The 17157-nt window shown below is 30.4% G+C and overlaps 1 protein-coding gene across 4 annotated transcripts in view; it reads left to right on the top strand.

Moving 5' to 3' along the window:
• LOC134684281 (nostrin-like) overlaps positions 1-17157 on the top strand; it is a 159541-nt gene that overhangs the window by 134698 nt on the left and 7686 nt on the right. For all 4 annotated transcript variants that reach the window (XM_063543564.1, XM_063543565.1, XM_063543566.1 and 1 more), the window contains 3 exons: positions 5283-5435; positions 15789-15938; positions 16735-16865. In XM_063543564.1, the coding sequence (XP_063399634.1) occupies positions 5283-5435; positions 15789-15938; positions 16735-16865 (434 nt within the window). The remainder of the gene's footprint in view (positions 1-5282; positions 5436-15788; positions 15939-16734; positions 16866-17157) is intronic.

Below are 17157 nucleotides of genomic sequence, written 5' to 3'. Positions count from 1 at the left end.
TATAAAAAATACCTAAAGATGTAAGCCCAATTGGGTAATTTTATGAAAGAGGGACGAAAGATACCAAAGATACAGTCAAACTCATAAATCTAAAACTTATGAAAGTTAGCCTCATGAGTCATATCTTAAAAAAAGTAACTTTGGTATACCTAAGGATGTTATCCCCATTGGTTATATCTAAGGCCCTCAGGAACTTAGCCACAAGATGTTGGGTTCAACTTTGATAATCTGCACTATGATACCATTGTTTATACCAGGTAATAATTCAGATGGGGTTACTAAGGCAACTAGACCTTATTTAAGGATAAAGTGTGATAAGTGAAGGAGAATACATTGTAATGGCAATATTGTGTAATAAGAACTATTCTAGATTTTTTTGCAAAATATTTTTAATATGCAGCCCTGATTAGCCAACAAAGAACTTTTAAATAGAGAGTAAATGGTTCTATTTAGTTATTAAGAATTCAGACTATATGAAAAAGAAGATGTGGTATGATTTCCAATGAGACAACTATCCACAAAAGACCAAAATGACACAAACATTTAAAACAACTATAGGTCACCGTACGGCCTTCAACAATGAGCAAAGCCCATACCAAATAGTCAGCTATAAAAGGCCCCGATAAGACAATGTAAAACAATTCAAACGAGAAAACTAGCCTTATTTATGTAAAAAAATGAAGGAAAAACAAATATGTAACACATAAACAAACAACAACCACTGAATTACAGGTTCCTGACTTGGGACAGGCACATACATAACTAAGACCAACAAAGATAGAAAAATCAATGCAATTTCAAGCATCAAAATGTTTTAACTATAATATAGTAATCTTGATGTACTTTTGCCTACTAAATTTATGGTTTTAATTAAGTATTCTTTTGTATTAGTTATTGAATATCTTCCATATATCATACCACATATGTTATTGATATTAAATCATACTACACAAAGAATAACTCAAAGGCTAAATGAGAAAAAGATGATCTACATCTAATAATCGACTTTTTATAATTTGTATGATGTGTCTGTAGCATTTAAAGTAATAAGTACTGCTGAATCTACAGATTACTCAAAATACTGTGGATTCATTATTATTCGTTGGATACCAATTTTCCTGGATATCTTGTGTACAGGTGGACCACAAAATTAAATGTTCAATGAATGCCTTTTTTCTGAGGGATTGTACATAGAGCTTGGCAAAACCACAAAATTAAATATCCATGGACATGCAAGTTTTCCTTAATCCACGAAAACTTATACCCATGAAAATAAATGAATCCACAGTATGTGACATTGCTTTAGTAAGAAAATAAACACTGCAATGAAATACTGTAGAAAAGAGGCAAAAGGTATCAAAGGGACATTTAAAATCTCAAAAGTCCAAATTTAACTGACAACGACACCATTGCAAAATAAAATAGAAGGACATGGAACTCAACATTAAAAACTAAAGATCAAGCAACATGAACACCAAATTGCTTGCCTATTACCCCTGAGGAACACACCACCCCCACCCCACCCCAAATAAAGGTCCCATATATTGCATTTGTTATTTATTTGTTGTCCTGATCGTGTATGGGCTTTGCTCATTGTCGAAGGCCATAGAGTGACCTATAGTTGTTAATGTCTGTGTCATTCCGTCTCTTGTGGAGAGTTGTCTCATTGGCAATCATACCACATCTTCTTTTTTATATGAAGTGTTAACAACTGGACATTAAGTAAGCAAGCATCAGGTTTGAATTTATTGATAATCAATCTGAAATTTACAATTGGGCACTTATGTTTGGAAAATATATTGCTGAAACAGGAATCAGCTGATTATAAAAGAACTTGACATTATGGCTGATATCTGTAACAGATCACATTGTAATTGGGTAATTATAGCAGCAAGGTTATTGTTTATAGGTACTCCAATGTTTTACCAGGTATTGACATTTCAAGATATATATCTCAAACTATAAAACAAATCAGTTGTTGTAAAACATTTAGTTTGTCCTTCAAATAGGTTTTAATAGCTATAAACAATGTAAAACATTAGGTTTGTCCTGAAATTAGGTGTTACTAGTTATAAACAATGTAAAAGGTTTAGTTTTTCCTTAAATTATAAATATTGTCAAACATTTGGTTGTCCAAGAATTGTCTATTATAACAATACAAAATGTTTGGTATGCCCTAAAAGTAGTAGGTGTCACTAGTTATAAACTATGTAAAAAGTATTGTTTGTCATTAAATTAGGTATTCTTTGTTATTAACAATGTAGAAGTTAAGTTTCATCTTGAAGTTGTAAATTTGTTTTTAATTATTAAATTCTAAAACAAAACTTTGTCTTTGGAATATGTGTTTCCAATGATCATAATGTCAGTTTTGTTTGGCATTGAATTTGGTGCTGTATCATACCCCTAGCCAGGGGGGTTCGGGGGGTTCGGACGAACCCCCCTTGAAAACAAATAAGCACTGTTAAAGTCGATGTTCTGTTTTCGAATTGTGACTGTTAAAGTCGAGTTTGTGAGTCAAACGAACCCCCCTTTGGAAATTCCTGGCTATGGGCCTGTGTATTACCAGTCTAAGAAAACAAAGTTTAGGACCTTCTGGATGAACTCTGGTTCAAAAATATTAGCTTGCTTGCTAAGTTGTGGCTCAAAAAGTAGACCAGTGAATTCATAACTATTGGTTAGTTACCAATCTATATTGATTTCATGTGTATAGGTAAGTCACCAACTTAAATGTTCCAAGAAGTTCAAATTTAAATTATCTTGCATGCAGGTTTTTTAAAACCATAAAAACAAATAGTTACCAATCTATATTGATTTCATGGGTATAGGTAAGTCACCAACTTAAATGTTCCAAGAAGTTCAAATTTAAATTATCTTGCATGCAGGTTTTTTAAAACCATAAAAACAAATAATCACAGAAAATCTTTATTTTCACAATCTGACAAAATTGCTTTCAACAAAAAATCTGAGCAAAAAATAAATGAATCCACAGTATGCTGTTAAGTGTGTGTCCTGGTTTTATTATGTGATTTTAATTAACATACACCTGAAATGACACTGTTTGTCAGATACCTATGTTAATTATGTAATAAACTACTGAACTCTATGACTGAGTTATAAATCAAAACACTTTTAAAGACTTGAAACACTTATGCAAGATATGTTACATGGTTAAAAATGTGCATTCAATAATGTTGTAAATGTTGATGTTAGACCTCCCTGACTTTCATAGTTATTTCTTAATTAATCATTGTCTCTGAATATCATTAACAACTGCTACATTTAGTCTCGTAATTATAGATATTTAATTCCGATAATGAAAAAGCATTTGTACAGTTCGTTTGTTTCTACACCCATGCAAAGTCTTTGATCTGCATATAATAATATTGGATAAGATCATAGCTTAAAACATTTGTATGACCCTGATTACAAAGAGCAGAAGTAATGCTACTTAGTTTGTCATTAGTTTCAGAAGGTGGTTGTTGCTTGTTATTAACACTACTAAGTTTAGAAATGATTTGAAAACCAGAGAAACGAACTGAAATTACGTTGCTAGAATCGGCAGATTTCATGTTTTTTTCCCTCATTACTACCAGTTTCTGGTGATTTTTCCGCCCTTTACACAAGTTCAATGTTTGTTTTGGAGAAGTTGAATCCTAGTTAGTAATCTAAATATTTATGGAGTTTACAGCTACTTGTACTAAATTCAATAACAAACTCATACTTGCCGACATTTCAAAATCTCCATAGTGGATTTTAGCCACAAGGTGACCTTATTTCTTATATATATATATATATATATATATTTATATTTGATGTACTATGGTTTTAATGAGTACATTATGTGCTTAAATCCCATTTTAACTTCTTTTAATATCTCTTAGGAGGTTTTTAGTTTATATAACAAAACATTTCAAGAATTAAAGATCAACAATTCTCATGGGGAATATCCTTAATAAATTATAAAAGTCTACAGGTCTTCTGAAAAATTCCATTTGAACTCCTTTGAATATCTGTTCTGAGGTATGATTTATATAAGGAAAGACTTCAAATATAAGGTCAACAATTATCATGGGAGATCTCTAATACATTGTAAAAGTCTACAGGTCTACTAGAAAATTCCATTTTAACTCCTTTCAATATCTGTTCTGAGATATTAAGTTCACATAACGAAAGATTTCAAATATAAGGTCAACAATTCATATGGGATATCTCTAATACATTGTAAAAGTTGACAGGTCTACTGAAAAATTCTATTTTAACCCCTTTTATAAATATATGTTTTGAGATTTTTGTTTATATAGCAAAAGATTTCAACAATTCTCCTGGGATATCTCCAATAAATAGCAAAAGTCTAGAGGTCTTCTGAAAAAATCTATTTTAACTTGTTTGATATTCGGTCTGAGATATTTAGTTTATATAACAAAAGATTTCAAATATAAGGTCATCAATTCTCAAGGGATATCTCTAATACATTGTAAAAACCTACAGGTCTTCTGAAAAACAATAAGATTGCTGTCTGTAATTTACTAACTATATAAAACCAATAGACATTGTTATTGCTATTTACTTGTATTTTGCTTGTATTCTCTCTTTTTTAATTATTTTCCGTCTCAATCCACTGGAATGAAGAGGGTTTTCATCAGTTGAGATACTCCCTCTCATTTTCAGAACCATAGATAGATGGATAAGCTATAGATAAAATATGTTTTGACTTTTATCAGCAAAAAAGTCATATACATGAAGGAGCCATTTGGTTAATGCAGGTTAACTGCAAAAGTTGTTGAAGTGAGAAATCTTAATCTTCAGTTAGCTTGTTTAGACAGTGAAATTTTTCAGTCTTAATTTTGTTCTGTTATTGTTGTAGGTGTGATGTTCATAATCCTCAAAAACTGAAACATGTCATTTTATGTCTTTTTGTATTTAATTGGTGTCTCAGGTTTAGACATTGATAATTCATCTCCTTATAATTTTATATGAGTCCTCCACCATGAAAGATCAGTGTACTACTCACTTATCTTTGTTATAATCAATTATTACATTCTGTTTAAATTTTCTATTATATCAAATAGATATGTAATGTAATGCTACAGATATCAAACTAACAGTTTTGTTTCTACACATGCTGTTCTTATCTATCAAGTCATAAATATACATAAGATATGTAGGCGTGTCAAAATCGTATCATACACAACAATGACCAGCCAGTACTGTACCCACTGTATTATGATATCTTCAACCAGTATTAAAAAGATAAATATAACAAAAGTATTTTTGTATTTTAGCTAGAGAAATAGATCCTGTCTACAGTTTACTGAAATGTGCAGCCGACCTACCGAAAAATTCACGGATACCATGCACAGTACATGCTCACTGTGGGGGTCACCATCCAGATAGTAGTTCTAGTACATCAAAAACCTCAAGTCCTTCATCATCAGGTAAGCATTATTGGGGTTAGTTCCCCTTAGTACGTCAAAAACCTCAAGTATTTAATCCTCAGGTAAGTGTCATAGGTGTTAGCTCCTCTTGGTGAGCATTATCTGTGTTATATTGACGGTTAGCTCCCCTTATTACATCAAAAACCTCAAGTCCTTCTTCATCAGGTAAGAGTCATGGGATTTACCTCCCCTTAGTACATCAAAACATCAAGTCTTTCATCATCAGGTAAGAGTCATAGGGGTTACCTGCCCTTGTGTTATATCATAGGTTAGCTCCCCTGATTATATCAAAACCTTCAGGTCTTTCACCATAAGGTGAGTTTTATAGGGGTTATCCCCAGAGATGGGTCCGATTACTTTCAATGTAATTGATTAAATTACAATTACTTTGTTATTTGTACGATTAAATTAAATTAATGATTACATCATTTCTGAAAGAATCTGATTAAATTAATGATTACATTGGCAAAGTAATCATGATTACATCTGATTACAATGAATAAAAAAAAAACATTTTACATGATGTGAATGAATAAACGTTTAATATATAACAATAGCATTTTTTAGAAAGTATTATATTTGCTATATTATAAAATGATAACTTCAGACTTCACCTGTTTAATAAACCTCAAAAGTTCACGAACATGAACATTGTGTCACTTGTTATGACCCATTGCACTTTATCATCATCAAGCTCTGAATTATTTTGACTTCAATTGAATATAGCTTTATAAAAAGCGTTTGCTGTTTGTCTTCTGACCTATTCTAAACTTTAATTTATAATTGTTTCAAGGTGCAGTTTATGGGAGTTAAAATATGGATGAAATAAAGTTACCAGTTTAATCAAATCTTAAACAAAATACAAGTGCTAACAATCATTGCATTTTACATTTCCAGTCCAAATACATACAAAAATTTGCTTATTTTAAACAAGATATTTGTCCAACTTTTAATTATTTTTTTGCTAATTAGAGTTATGATCACATGTGTGATTTATCTTTTACCATATATATTGTCCTACAGCTATATTTAGTTGTTAATTGCAATAAAAACAAACCTTAATTGGTTACCTATATACCTGTCAATTCAAAGTTGACAAAAATCACAACATTAACAAATGATTATAATTAAGGGTTAAAGAAAAGTATTACATATATATAAAAGTTATTATCAAATATATATATGTATATATCTTTAAATTGTGAATATATGTACAATATCTTTTACTAAGGCCAGAAATTGTATTATATGTCTCTTCTTAGGCTATTGATGACTTTTCAATACTGTAACAGTTTATTTTTTACTGAAGTATACAAACCAATTGTCATGCTTTATAAAAAAAAAAGTAAACCAAACTATCTTAACATATTCAATATAAATTGAATATTTTGAATCACACAAAGTTTTCTTTATTCACCATAAACACAGTTTAAGATTTTTTTCATTGTAATCAGAATGTAATCATAAAGTAATCAGGATAACAGGGTATTTTGAAAAGTAATTGATTAAATTAAATTACATGTAATCAGATTTTTGGCTGATTAATGATTACAATGATTACTTGAAAAATTGTAATCAATTACAGCTGATTAACGATTACAATTACAATTACCCCAACTCTGGTTATCCCCCATGGTGCCCCAAAAAAAGGGGGTTTAAACCCCCGGAACCCTCCCCCTGAATCCGCCACTGGGGTTAGCTCACCTAAGCACATCAAAAGCCTCAAGTCTTTCATCGTCATCAGGTAAGAATTATAGGGGTTACCTCCCTTTAGTATGTCAAAAATCTCAATTCTTTCATCATTAGGTAGAGTATAGGGGTTAGTTCCCCTTAGTATGTACTGTTTTAGCTATGCACCTATACTACAGTGTAATAATGATGTATACTTGCTTTTCACGCAGAAATATGCATATGCGCATTGTATTAGGCAATAGCACTCTGCTTGTCACACTTATGGTTTGTGCAATACATGTTGTTATGGACATTTAAATTTGATCTTCAATATACATCCTTGCTGAATTCTTAAAATCAGGTTATACTGCTTGAAGATCATAGATAAATTACCTTTTAAGTTTTTTACCTTATAAATTTAGTTATAAAATTCATGCTGGATTCTCAAAATTATCTGAGAAAGTTCTTTTCCAGTAAGAAAACTTGATCCACACATGATCCTGCACAGCTTATATGAATGAATGAATATTTTAATATTAAAACTTCAATATTTAGTAAAGAGCAGATTTACTTCCTATTGAATATCATCTTAGGCACCAAAACGTGACTTTTACAAAGGCTTTTAAAATTGTTCTGTTATAACCTTTACCGTTTATGTATTTCAATAGAATGTGTTATAAATCTTGCTAATGGCAGTTTTTGCAAGATTTAATCGTTTTCAACAGCTAAGAAATTCAAAAATTTCGCAATCTAAGCATAGCGTGAACAAATTGTAATCTAAGCATTACAACAATGATTGCTTCCCAATGGTATAGTGCATGTAAGGCAGTCATGTTTTTACTTTATGAAGAATATAATTGTTGACAATATTACACTTAAGTTGAATCATTTGAGAGTGTGACAAGATGCATTAACCACTTAAAAATGAAATTGACAATATAAACATTTCAAGCTTTATTAATTAGAAATAACTCTAAAGCTGTTAATTAAACTATATATATATGTATATATCACTGTGCTGTTTTCTTGTGTTGAAAGGAAAATAACACAACAAGGGTATGATCATTTTACTTATCAGCATGGAATTCCTTAACATAGGTACACCATTTTAACAGCTAGAACCTCAATATTCCAAATTTATTTCAAAGTTATCTCCCTTTGAAAGTGTCTTTTTTGGGAAGGAAGAATTTGTATATTTCATGTCAAACTTCATATGAATTGGATTTAAACCTCAACATTTCATTAAGAAAAAAACACTTTTTTATAATTTAACAATTTAAAAATTATAAGAAATAGAAAGGTTAGAAAGGGAAATAACTCTCACAAAACCAGAATACATTGAATATTAAATTGACATCTAGTTCTCAAATTCTTCCACAGTTTGCTAAACTTCCTAGACCTAATTCCTAGTAAATTAAATATAATGATATTAACAGTTTTTGAAGTTTTCAAAACTCTTGTTCTCTTTTATAAATTAAGCCATGATAAAGATTAAATTTTACAAATGTTTGCATACCAACCAGTGGCAAATATTTCACAGTTGAAGAACGTATTATAATGAACGAATTAAGAAGAGCAGTTCAAAGAGGATGTTATAGGGGTGGAATATGAAGGCATTAAGCTTACTCAGCTAGACAATATTATACCCTACTCAGTCCATCCATTGACCTGTCAGTTTTTGTAACATGTATTTCCATCACACTTTTCTTAAGCACTACAGAAAAGAAATACTTAATATTTGGTCAACAGCTTAACAGCCCCTACAGATCCTTTTGAAATATTGTGTTATTTTTAAGACCTTAAACTGTCACTGACATTAGACCATATTTACTCTTTTTTTTATAGTATGCTTTTTAAAAATCTATAAAATACCAAACATTCGCTTTTAAAATCATTGAAGTATCTGCTTCATAGACAAACATATGTTTACATCTTGTAAACAAGTAAATTAGATATTTCATTTAGAATTTTTATAGGTCCATCTTAAAGCCAGCAATATGACATTTGGCTGGTTTATAACAAAATCAATGGAATATTTAGCTGGATAAGAATCAAATAGTCAAAAGGCTAAATATACAGTTCTAATATGTCAATTAATATGTAAGAGTAATAAAGAATTAGTTTGTGTTCTACCACTAATATGACTGACAACACTAATATTTGCATGCATGAGTTGCCTCCCCTTGAATATAACCTCTGAATTGTGTTTCTGAATTGTATCTTTGAATTGTCACCTCTGAATAGTGTTTGTGATTTTTGCTTTAACTTTACTGTTTGGAACTCATATGATAGTTTTGATACTACATAGATATAAGCAAATGTGGTATGAGTGCCATTGAGACAACTCTCAATCCAAGTCAAATTTTTAAAAGTAAACCATTATAGGTCAAGGTACGGCTTTCAACACGTAGCCTTGGCACACACCTTACAGCTAGCTATAAAGGCCCCCAAAAATTACTAGTGTAAAACCATTCAAATGGGATAACCAACAATCTAATAAAAAAAAACAAGAAACAAGAAACACTTATGAACCACACAAACAAACGACAACCACTGAACATCAGATATATATAATTCACAACACGTACACACAAACACATGCAATGTCTAGATAGTACATGAATTAATTGGTGGAGTTGTCTAACATAAATTGTTGCATGACAAATACTTAAATTACTATATTAAAGTAACTGTTATTTTAAAACATAGTTGCATGGTACTATTAGGACACATGTATCACCTTTTAGAAATAGTACATCTTTGGCGTCTTTGTTTGATTTAATTATTGATTATATTTGATTAATTATACAAGGTTTAAGCTCTCATATTGAATAGAAACTTAGGACGTAACGGAAATGTTCAATACAGTGAATGAAGGCTAGCAGTTACGTAATGACACACAAAAACACATTTAGACCTCAACATATTATGGTCTTTAACAATACATACAGTGTGTGTAGACAATATTTTACATAAACAATTCTACAGAGGAATCTCACATATAAAAAAGAAGATGTGGTATGATTGCCAATGAGACAACTGTCCATAAGAGACCAAAATGACACAAATATTAACAACTATAGGTCACCGTACGGCCTTTAACAATGAGCAAAGCCTATACTGCATAGTCAGCTATAAAAGGCCCCGTTAAGACAATGTAAAACAATTCAAACATGAAAACAAACGGCCACATACACATAAACAAACGGCCACATACACATAAACAAACGGCCACATACACATAAACAAACGGCCACATACACATAAACAAACGGCCACATACACATAAACAAACGGCCACATACACATAAACAAACGGCCACATACACATAAACAAACAGCCACATACACATAAACAAACGGCCACATACACATAAACAAACGGCCACATACACATAAACAAACCGTTATTGACTACAAAGTGTAATAACATCAAACAGTCAAATCTAGATTTTAGTTTCATTCTATTTTTTTTCATGGGTATTTTTAAATGCATTTTTAATTTTTACACAATTTAAAAGGCAAACAATTATGGGTTTGAAGAAGCAGTAGCCTATAATTCATGCATGCCATTGATAAAAATTATATTCTTTTTTAAATCTTTATTTTTTTCTTCTAAACAGACTTTGTTGATCAGTCTCTTGGATCAGACTTTAAGAAGAACTACAAAATGACTAGGCCAAAAAAAATACGATCCATAACGGCATCGTTTAGTAATATTCTTCTATGATGTGGAAAGTTGGTGTGGTTGCTATTAATTATTTATGGCTTTAAGATGGAGAGATAATTCCCTATATATAGAAACTTCACAATGATTTGGACTCGACACATTCAAACATTTATCATGTTTGTAGAGAAGTGTGTAGGGGAGGCAACTCTAATTAGACTTGTGATATTTGTTGTACATTTTTTGTTCATTGATGTACTTAATTTTATTATTTATTTAGATGTAAATATATTTTAAATCACAAACCAGCTAGCAATATCATATTTATTTCATGTTGTATATGGTTCAGATTTTATATTAAATACTCATTATGCCATGCTTGATGCTCATTTTAACATGGGTTACAGTATTGTATTTGTCGATATCTTTACACCAGATGCAGAGAGATGTAAATGTTGACAAATATTATGCCTATCCCTGGTAAAATGAGCAAAGAGCATAACATGAAAAAATTATACACCAATTCTTTTACGGAAAATTCAGAATTTTTATGCTTAGAAACGGACCTATAATTTCTATAAAACATATGTTAGGCTACTGTTATTTTTAAGTTTAAAAAATATTTGGTGTAAAGCAGAGTTTTATATAAATCTGAACCAGTCCTCATGTTTGTATCATTGTTGTTAAATGAGATTCCATATTTTACATTGTGTTACCATGGTTATACATTTGTCTTTCTAATCAGTTCGTTTGTTATTCATGTCACTCAAGTCTTATTATATTTGAAATATTTAAATATAGCTGAAAATTCCCATTTTTTTTAATTTTAATTTATGATATTTAACAAGGTATTATTTCATTAAGAGTTATATAATCTGTTGTAAGATTTAATGAAAGTTCTGTAACTGCAAAAAAAACCAGGCATTTGATATCAATTAAAAAACAAAAGACGTTACTTTCTAAAATAAAGTTCTGAAATAATATCTTGTTTTATGTGTAACCCTTAAGTATTACCTCCCCTTTAATTGGTTTATCTCCCTTTTTCTGCTGGTATGATAGTTGCAAAGAGTAAGAAAAGACCTAATATTCTCATGGGCCTTTTTTATTTTTTTGTTAAAATTGTTTTTACCTTTCAGATGAAACTTTGTGTTTAACCTTGTTTGGCAGAGCTTTGAACAACTCTACATTTATTTATTGTATCCTGAATCTGGTGCACTATTTGTAGGCCCTTAATATGGTATTGACTATTTTGATAATGATAATTTATCAGAGGCAGATTTTTTCTTATGGGGGGGGGGGGGGGGGCTTTTTGGGGAAAAATTGGGTTGCTTATATAGGGAATCACTGAAGTGTGACTTTGGCGGACCCCCTCTTAGGCAGTCAGTGGGTCCCCACTTATGAAAATTTCTGGATCCCATTACAGCTGTATGTCAATCTGGGCATTTGTTGATTTGGTGAAGATCACTTGCGATCTTATAGCAAAATCATACAATGAAAACTCATGTCTCTGCATATTCAATGGAAATGGACTTTTATGTTCAAATTTGTAATTATGCATTGTACTGGCAATTTTATTAATTACTGCTCACTCTTCCTGGCTATGACATTTTTCAGCTGTTTGTAGTAATTGTTAAAAAAGAATATAATGGAAATTCAATTAAAGACTTGTGTAAACCTAAAATCCACAAATTTTGCCTATGATTTCTGATGTTGTAACAGTTTTATTATTTTTCTTGGTTTTACCTTTATGTAATGTTAGTTTGCACAGAGCACCAATGATTTTATAATTTATTTTTGTATAAATGTTGTATTTGTACAGTATTAAAATACATTAGATACCAATGTCCAACCTCAAGCCAGAAAACATATTCCATTCTAGACGGTCAGTTTGACCCTATTTTTCTGTTTTTTTCTGGTATTACTATATCTTCAGTTTGAACTATACCTGAACAAAATATATCTTCATCATTTTAAGTCTGGTGGATCATGAGTTGTCTCATTGGCAATCATACCACATTTACTTATTTTTATATGAATAGTATATTTTGTGTTTAAATTCATATTACTTAATATTTGCCACACGACTGCTGTTGACATAAAAAAAAAAATCCAATCCTATTTTTGATAAGGAAAACTAACAATTTTATATTAAAACAGATATTTTTAGACTGTAACTTACATGGTTGAGAAACCACATGTAAAGTCTGATAGGAGGTTTATTTCCCTTTATTCTTCTATCAGATGTTTTTTGAAAAATCATTTTAAAGTTGTATAGTATTATTGCCCTTGTTATTTTTTGTTTAATTTTTTGGTTTTTTTTTCTGCTATTTTGTTTTCTTGAAGAAATATTTTGATGCCAGATTTATAAAAATAAATATTATTTTGACTAATTAAAAATAACTGACATCCAAAAGGGGAATAACTAAAGATAGATACTGATAATTATATAAATTTAAGAGATAGTTAAGATTGTTTTTGACTGAATTTTTATGTTCATTTAAAAACAAAGACGCATAGAATTTTTGTGTTATTATATTTATGAATAAATAAAAATAAATTATTTTTTTTCAATTTTCAGTTTAACCTCAATACCTTGAATTTCAAATTTGTGATCAAGAAAGATCAAATGAAATTTTAAAACAAAATAAATTGACACTTTTTTCTTTATGTATTTTTTGGGGAAGAAGCAGTTTTGCCTTCTATGCCAAAGACTGTTTAATGGAGGCATACTTGTATTGTATTTACCTCCCTTGCCCTTTTTTAAATTGATGTTTGACAAATTGATAACATTTTGAAATTAAAAATTTGTGTATTTAGGTATGTATTGAAAGTTATAATGTATAAGAAGGAGAAAGTCTTATTTTACCCATTTTTTTTTTATTTTTGTTATATTTTCTTTAAACAATAAAAGCATATTTTACCATATTTTATTGTCTCCCTTGAACGAGTTTAGTATCCTTCAGCTGATAATATGTGAAGGAGTTTACCTGTATGTACTTAAGACAAAACACATTTAACCCTCTAACAAAAGGTTAAACAAAAATAGAAACAAACTATATTTGGTCTATTTAAAAGAATTGTCTCATTGGCAATTATATTAAATCTTCTTATTTTTATATGTTTATATATATATATATATATATATCAACACAAAAATATAACCCCAAAACAACCAAACAGATAACAAAAGAAAACAGAAGAATGCTTTGGTAGAAGAACACTCAAATAACTGATACAACAATGATTTGCTGATTCTTTTTTGAAGAAATAGCTATATCTCTTTATAGCTGTTCATGACAAACTGATAAGATGCCCTTTAGTTAAGTTAAGTTTGGATCTCTTGACTTCTGCAATATGTGAGAATGAACTTATTGTTCAATTGTTACTTATGAATAGAAAGTGAAACTCATCCCCAACATTATTCTTGCAAAGATGACAAATTATGTTTTCTGCAGGAATACTTGACAAGTGGCAGGTGTCATTTGGATTAGTTATTCAAATTCAATCATTTTGGTTCAGTTGAATTAAATAAAACTCAAGTCAGAACTCATACTTGAAACTGGAATGAAATTCCAGACTCTATAGTAATGGAACAAAAGACGAATAAGATGCTAAACAATTAAGGTTTGTGTGACAGCAATCCTACAATAAAGGTTAGTGTGACAGCAATCCTACAATAAAGGTTAGTGTGACAGCAATCTTACAATAAAGGTTAGTGTGACAGCAATCCTACAATAAAGGTTAGTGTGACAGCAATCCTACAATAAAGGTTAGTGTGACAGCAATCCTACAATAAAGGTTAGTGTGACAGCAATCCTACAATTAAGGTTAGTGTGACAGCAATCCTACAATTAAGGTTAGTGTGACAGCAATCCTACAATTAAGGTTAGTGTGACAGCAATCCCACAATAAAGGAAATCTATAGCTCAATATCTTGAGGTCAATCTCATCACTTTTCACAAAATTAATCTGACCTAAAAGTTAGTTTAAACAGTATCTATTCAGATAAATGTTCACAGGACAATGTAAAATAAATCTGATTGCAAATATATTTGCTGTACTCTAAAGTCATTTAAAGCCTTTTTTCTGCAACACAAAAAGATTAATATGCTAGATAATTGATGAGTAAATTTTGCCTTACATTCTTTGTTTCAACAGTCAAGTTTAATCGATAGATTGTAGGTATGCATATGGGCACCAATTGTGCCCTTGATCCTCTATTTACCTAAACCATTAGACAAAAGAGGCTGTCATAATACAGTAACTGTAGGAATTAAAATAATATGAAGGGTTATTCAAAATCATCCATCAATCTCGCAGATGAGATAGAAATATACCTGTATTACCTGTAGTGTCCACTACAAATACTTTGTTTAGTGCAAAATCAGTCTGGAAAACTGTTTTCGGCTATAATATCATCACTTGGTGTCAGTCATCATAGTTAACAGGACCATATATATTCTAACGTACTTGACTTGAATGATCCTCAGTGTGTCAATTCTAATATTAAGTGGTTATTATTGCCACCAACAAACAACTTGGCTAAAATAGAATGCAATGGTAAAACATTATCATAAGTGGTTCTACCACAGGGGCTTGTTTAGTGGATAAGACAAGGTTTTTCTGTCTATGGCGGTCGCTATCCTATAAATAGCATTTTAAGTCATTCTTGATAATCTGTTTTTTCTACCCATTGATATTGACTCCGCAAACATTGTGGTGTCTATGACAACTTCCCCTTAGACATTGTCTGCTCACATCTCCAAGTGTAATATAAGAATTACAGAGCCAATGAGAAGGGTGATATAGGCAAAAGAATGGAGGATAAGCAACTTTCAAGATAACCTCCATCGTAAATGTGTCTAATGCTTTGAATGTTATTTATTGTTAGACAAAGATATTATACAATATAGATATTAAAACAATCAAAAAGCACCAATATTTTGAATCAGCAGACTGTTACCAGTATATATTAAACTGCTTATTTTGCAAATTTGTTATTTTTCTAATTACAGTTAGCCAAAGTCCGAAGACGAGGAGAAAAAAACTGAATGCTCGCATGAAAAGTTTTTCATTAGATGCCCCTGAACCTTCTAAACATCTACTTGCCATAGATGAAACCACAAAGAAGAAAAGTAGTTCCTTCACTAACACATGTTTACGAGGTGAACATTTAAAATTATCCACTTTATTAAACATATGTTTGCATGAAATTATAATTTCCTTCATCTTAATTGGTGCTAATGTTTTATGCCACCTTGTCTATCTGTGCTTATGTCCTAATGTGTAGTATCCCTTCTTTAACTTTAGCGTTTGCCTCAACCAGAAGGTATGAAACATAAACAATATGTTCATCAGCATTAAACGCAGATCCAGCTTGAATTAAGGTGTTGTCACTTTAATTATTCTAAAGTTATGGCCCTTAGTAAAGAAATAAATTTTAAATTTGCTATAAAATAAGATAAGATAAGATAAATTTTATTTTCAATAGAGGACCCATTATAGGCATAGTCAGTTCATAGATTTTTTATATCACAAAATTGCAATAGACAATACACAAGAAAATAAGAAAAAAGGGAAATATATATTAACATGAGAGGACATCTGTGTCCTATTGAAATTGCACTGATATGATTATATAAAAAAAATCTTTTTATTTTTCTTTATTTTATTTTAAACTTTTCCCTTTGGAATTTAGAAACAGGTCAGAATATTTTTCATATTTTCTAAGCTTTCGTTTGTTCCTGCAATGATTTTTTTTTAAATTGCATTTACTAACATTAATAAATCAGTTGTTTGTCTGATTATTATAAGTATAGCCTAACAAACTAGCTTTTAAAATTTTAATCCTGGTATCTATGATGAGTTTAATTATTTACTTATATTGATAAATGCATCTTTAACATGAGTATACTTAAGCATGATATAACAAGCTTTACTAACAAACATCTTATTGAACAGGTTCTAGGAGTCCTGATGATAAATATGCTCTTTCTGCAACAAATCTACGTAAAAAATTTGCTTCATCAGCCAAAGCCAGTTCGCTAGACATCGAGAGTGGGGGCATGTCTCCGTCACCTAAAGAATCTCCGGTAAGTGTAGATATGTCCAATTCACATAAACAATCTCTGATAAGTTTCAGAATTTAAATTTTGGGTAATTTTTTGTTTGGAAATAAATGATGTAACGTCAATCCTAGATGACATAAACACTCAAAATCAGATTGTTTCTCAAATACTTGGAAGATTTGTGTCTCTTTGTATTTACTAGTGTTGTCAAATCGTACACTTTTGCCTAACCGGTTACTTGGATTATCGTTCAACCGATTAACCGGTTAACCGGTAATTTAAGTTGGTGTTTGAAAGCCTTACCAATAGAACCCTA

Source organism: Mytilus trossulus, chromosome 9, assembly GCF_036588685.1.
Source record: "Mytilus trossulus isolate FHL-02 chromosome 9, PNRI_Mtr1.1.1.hap1, whole genome shotgun sequence".
Taxonomy (NCBI): Eukaryota; Metazoa; Mollusca; class Bivalvia; order Mytilida; family Mytilidae; genus Mytilus; species Mytilus trossulus.
This window is presented reverse-complemented; position numbering and strand designations above follow the sequence as displayed.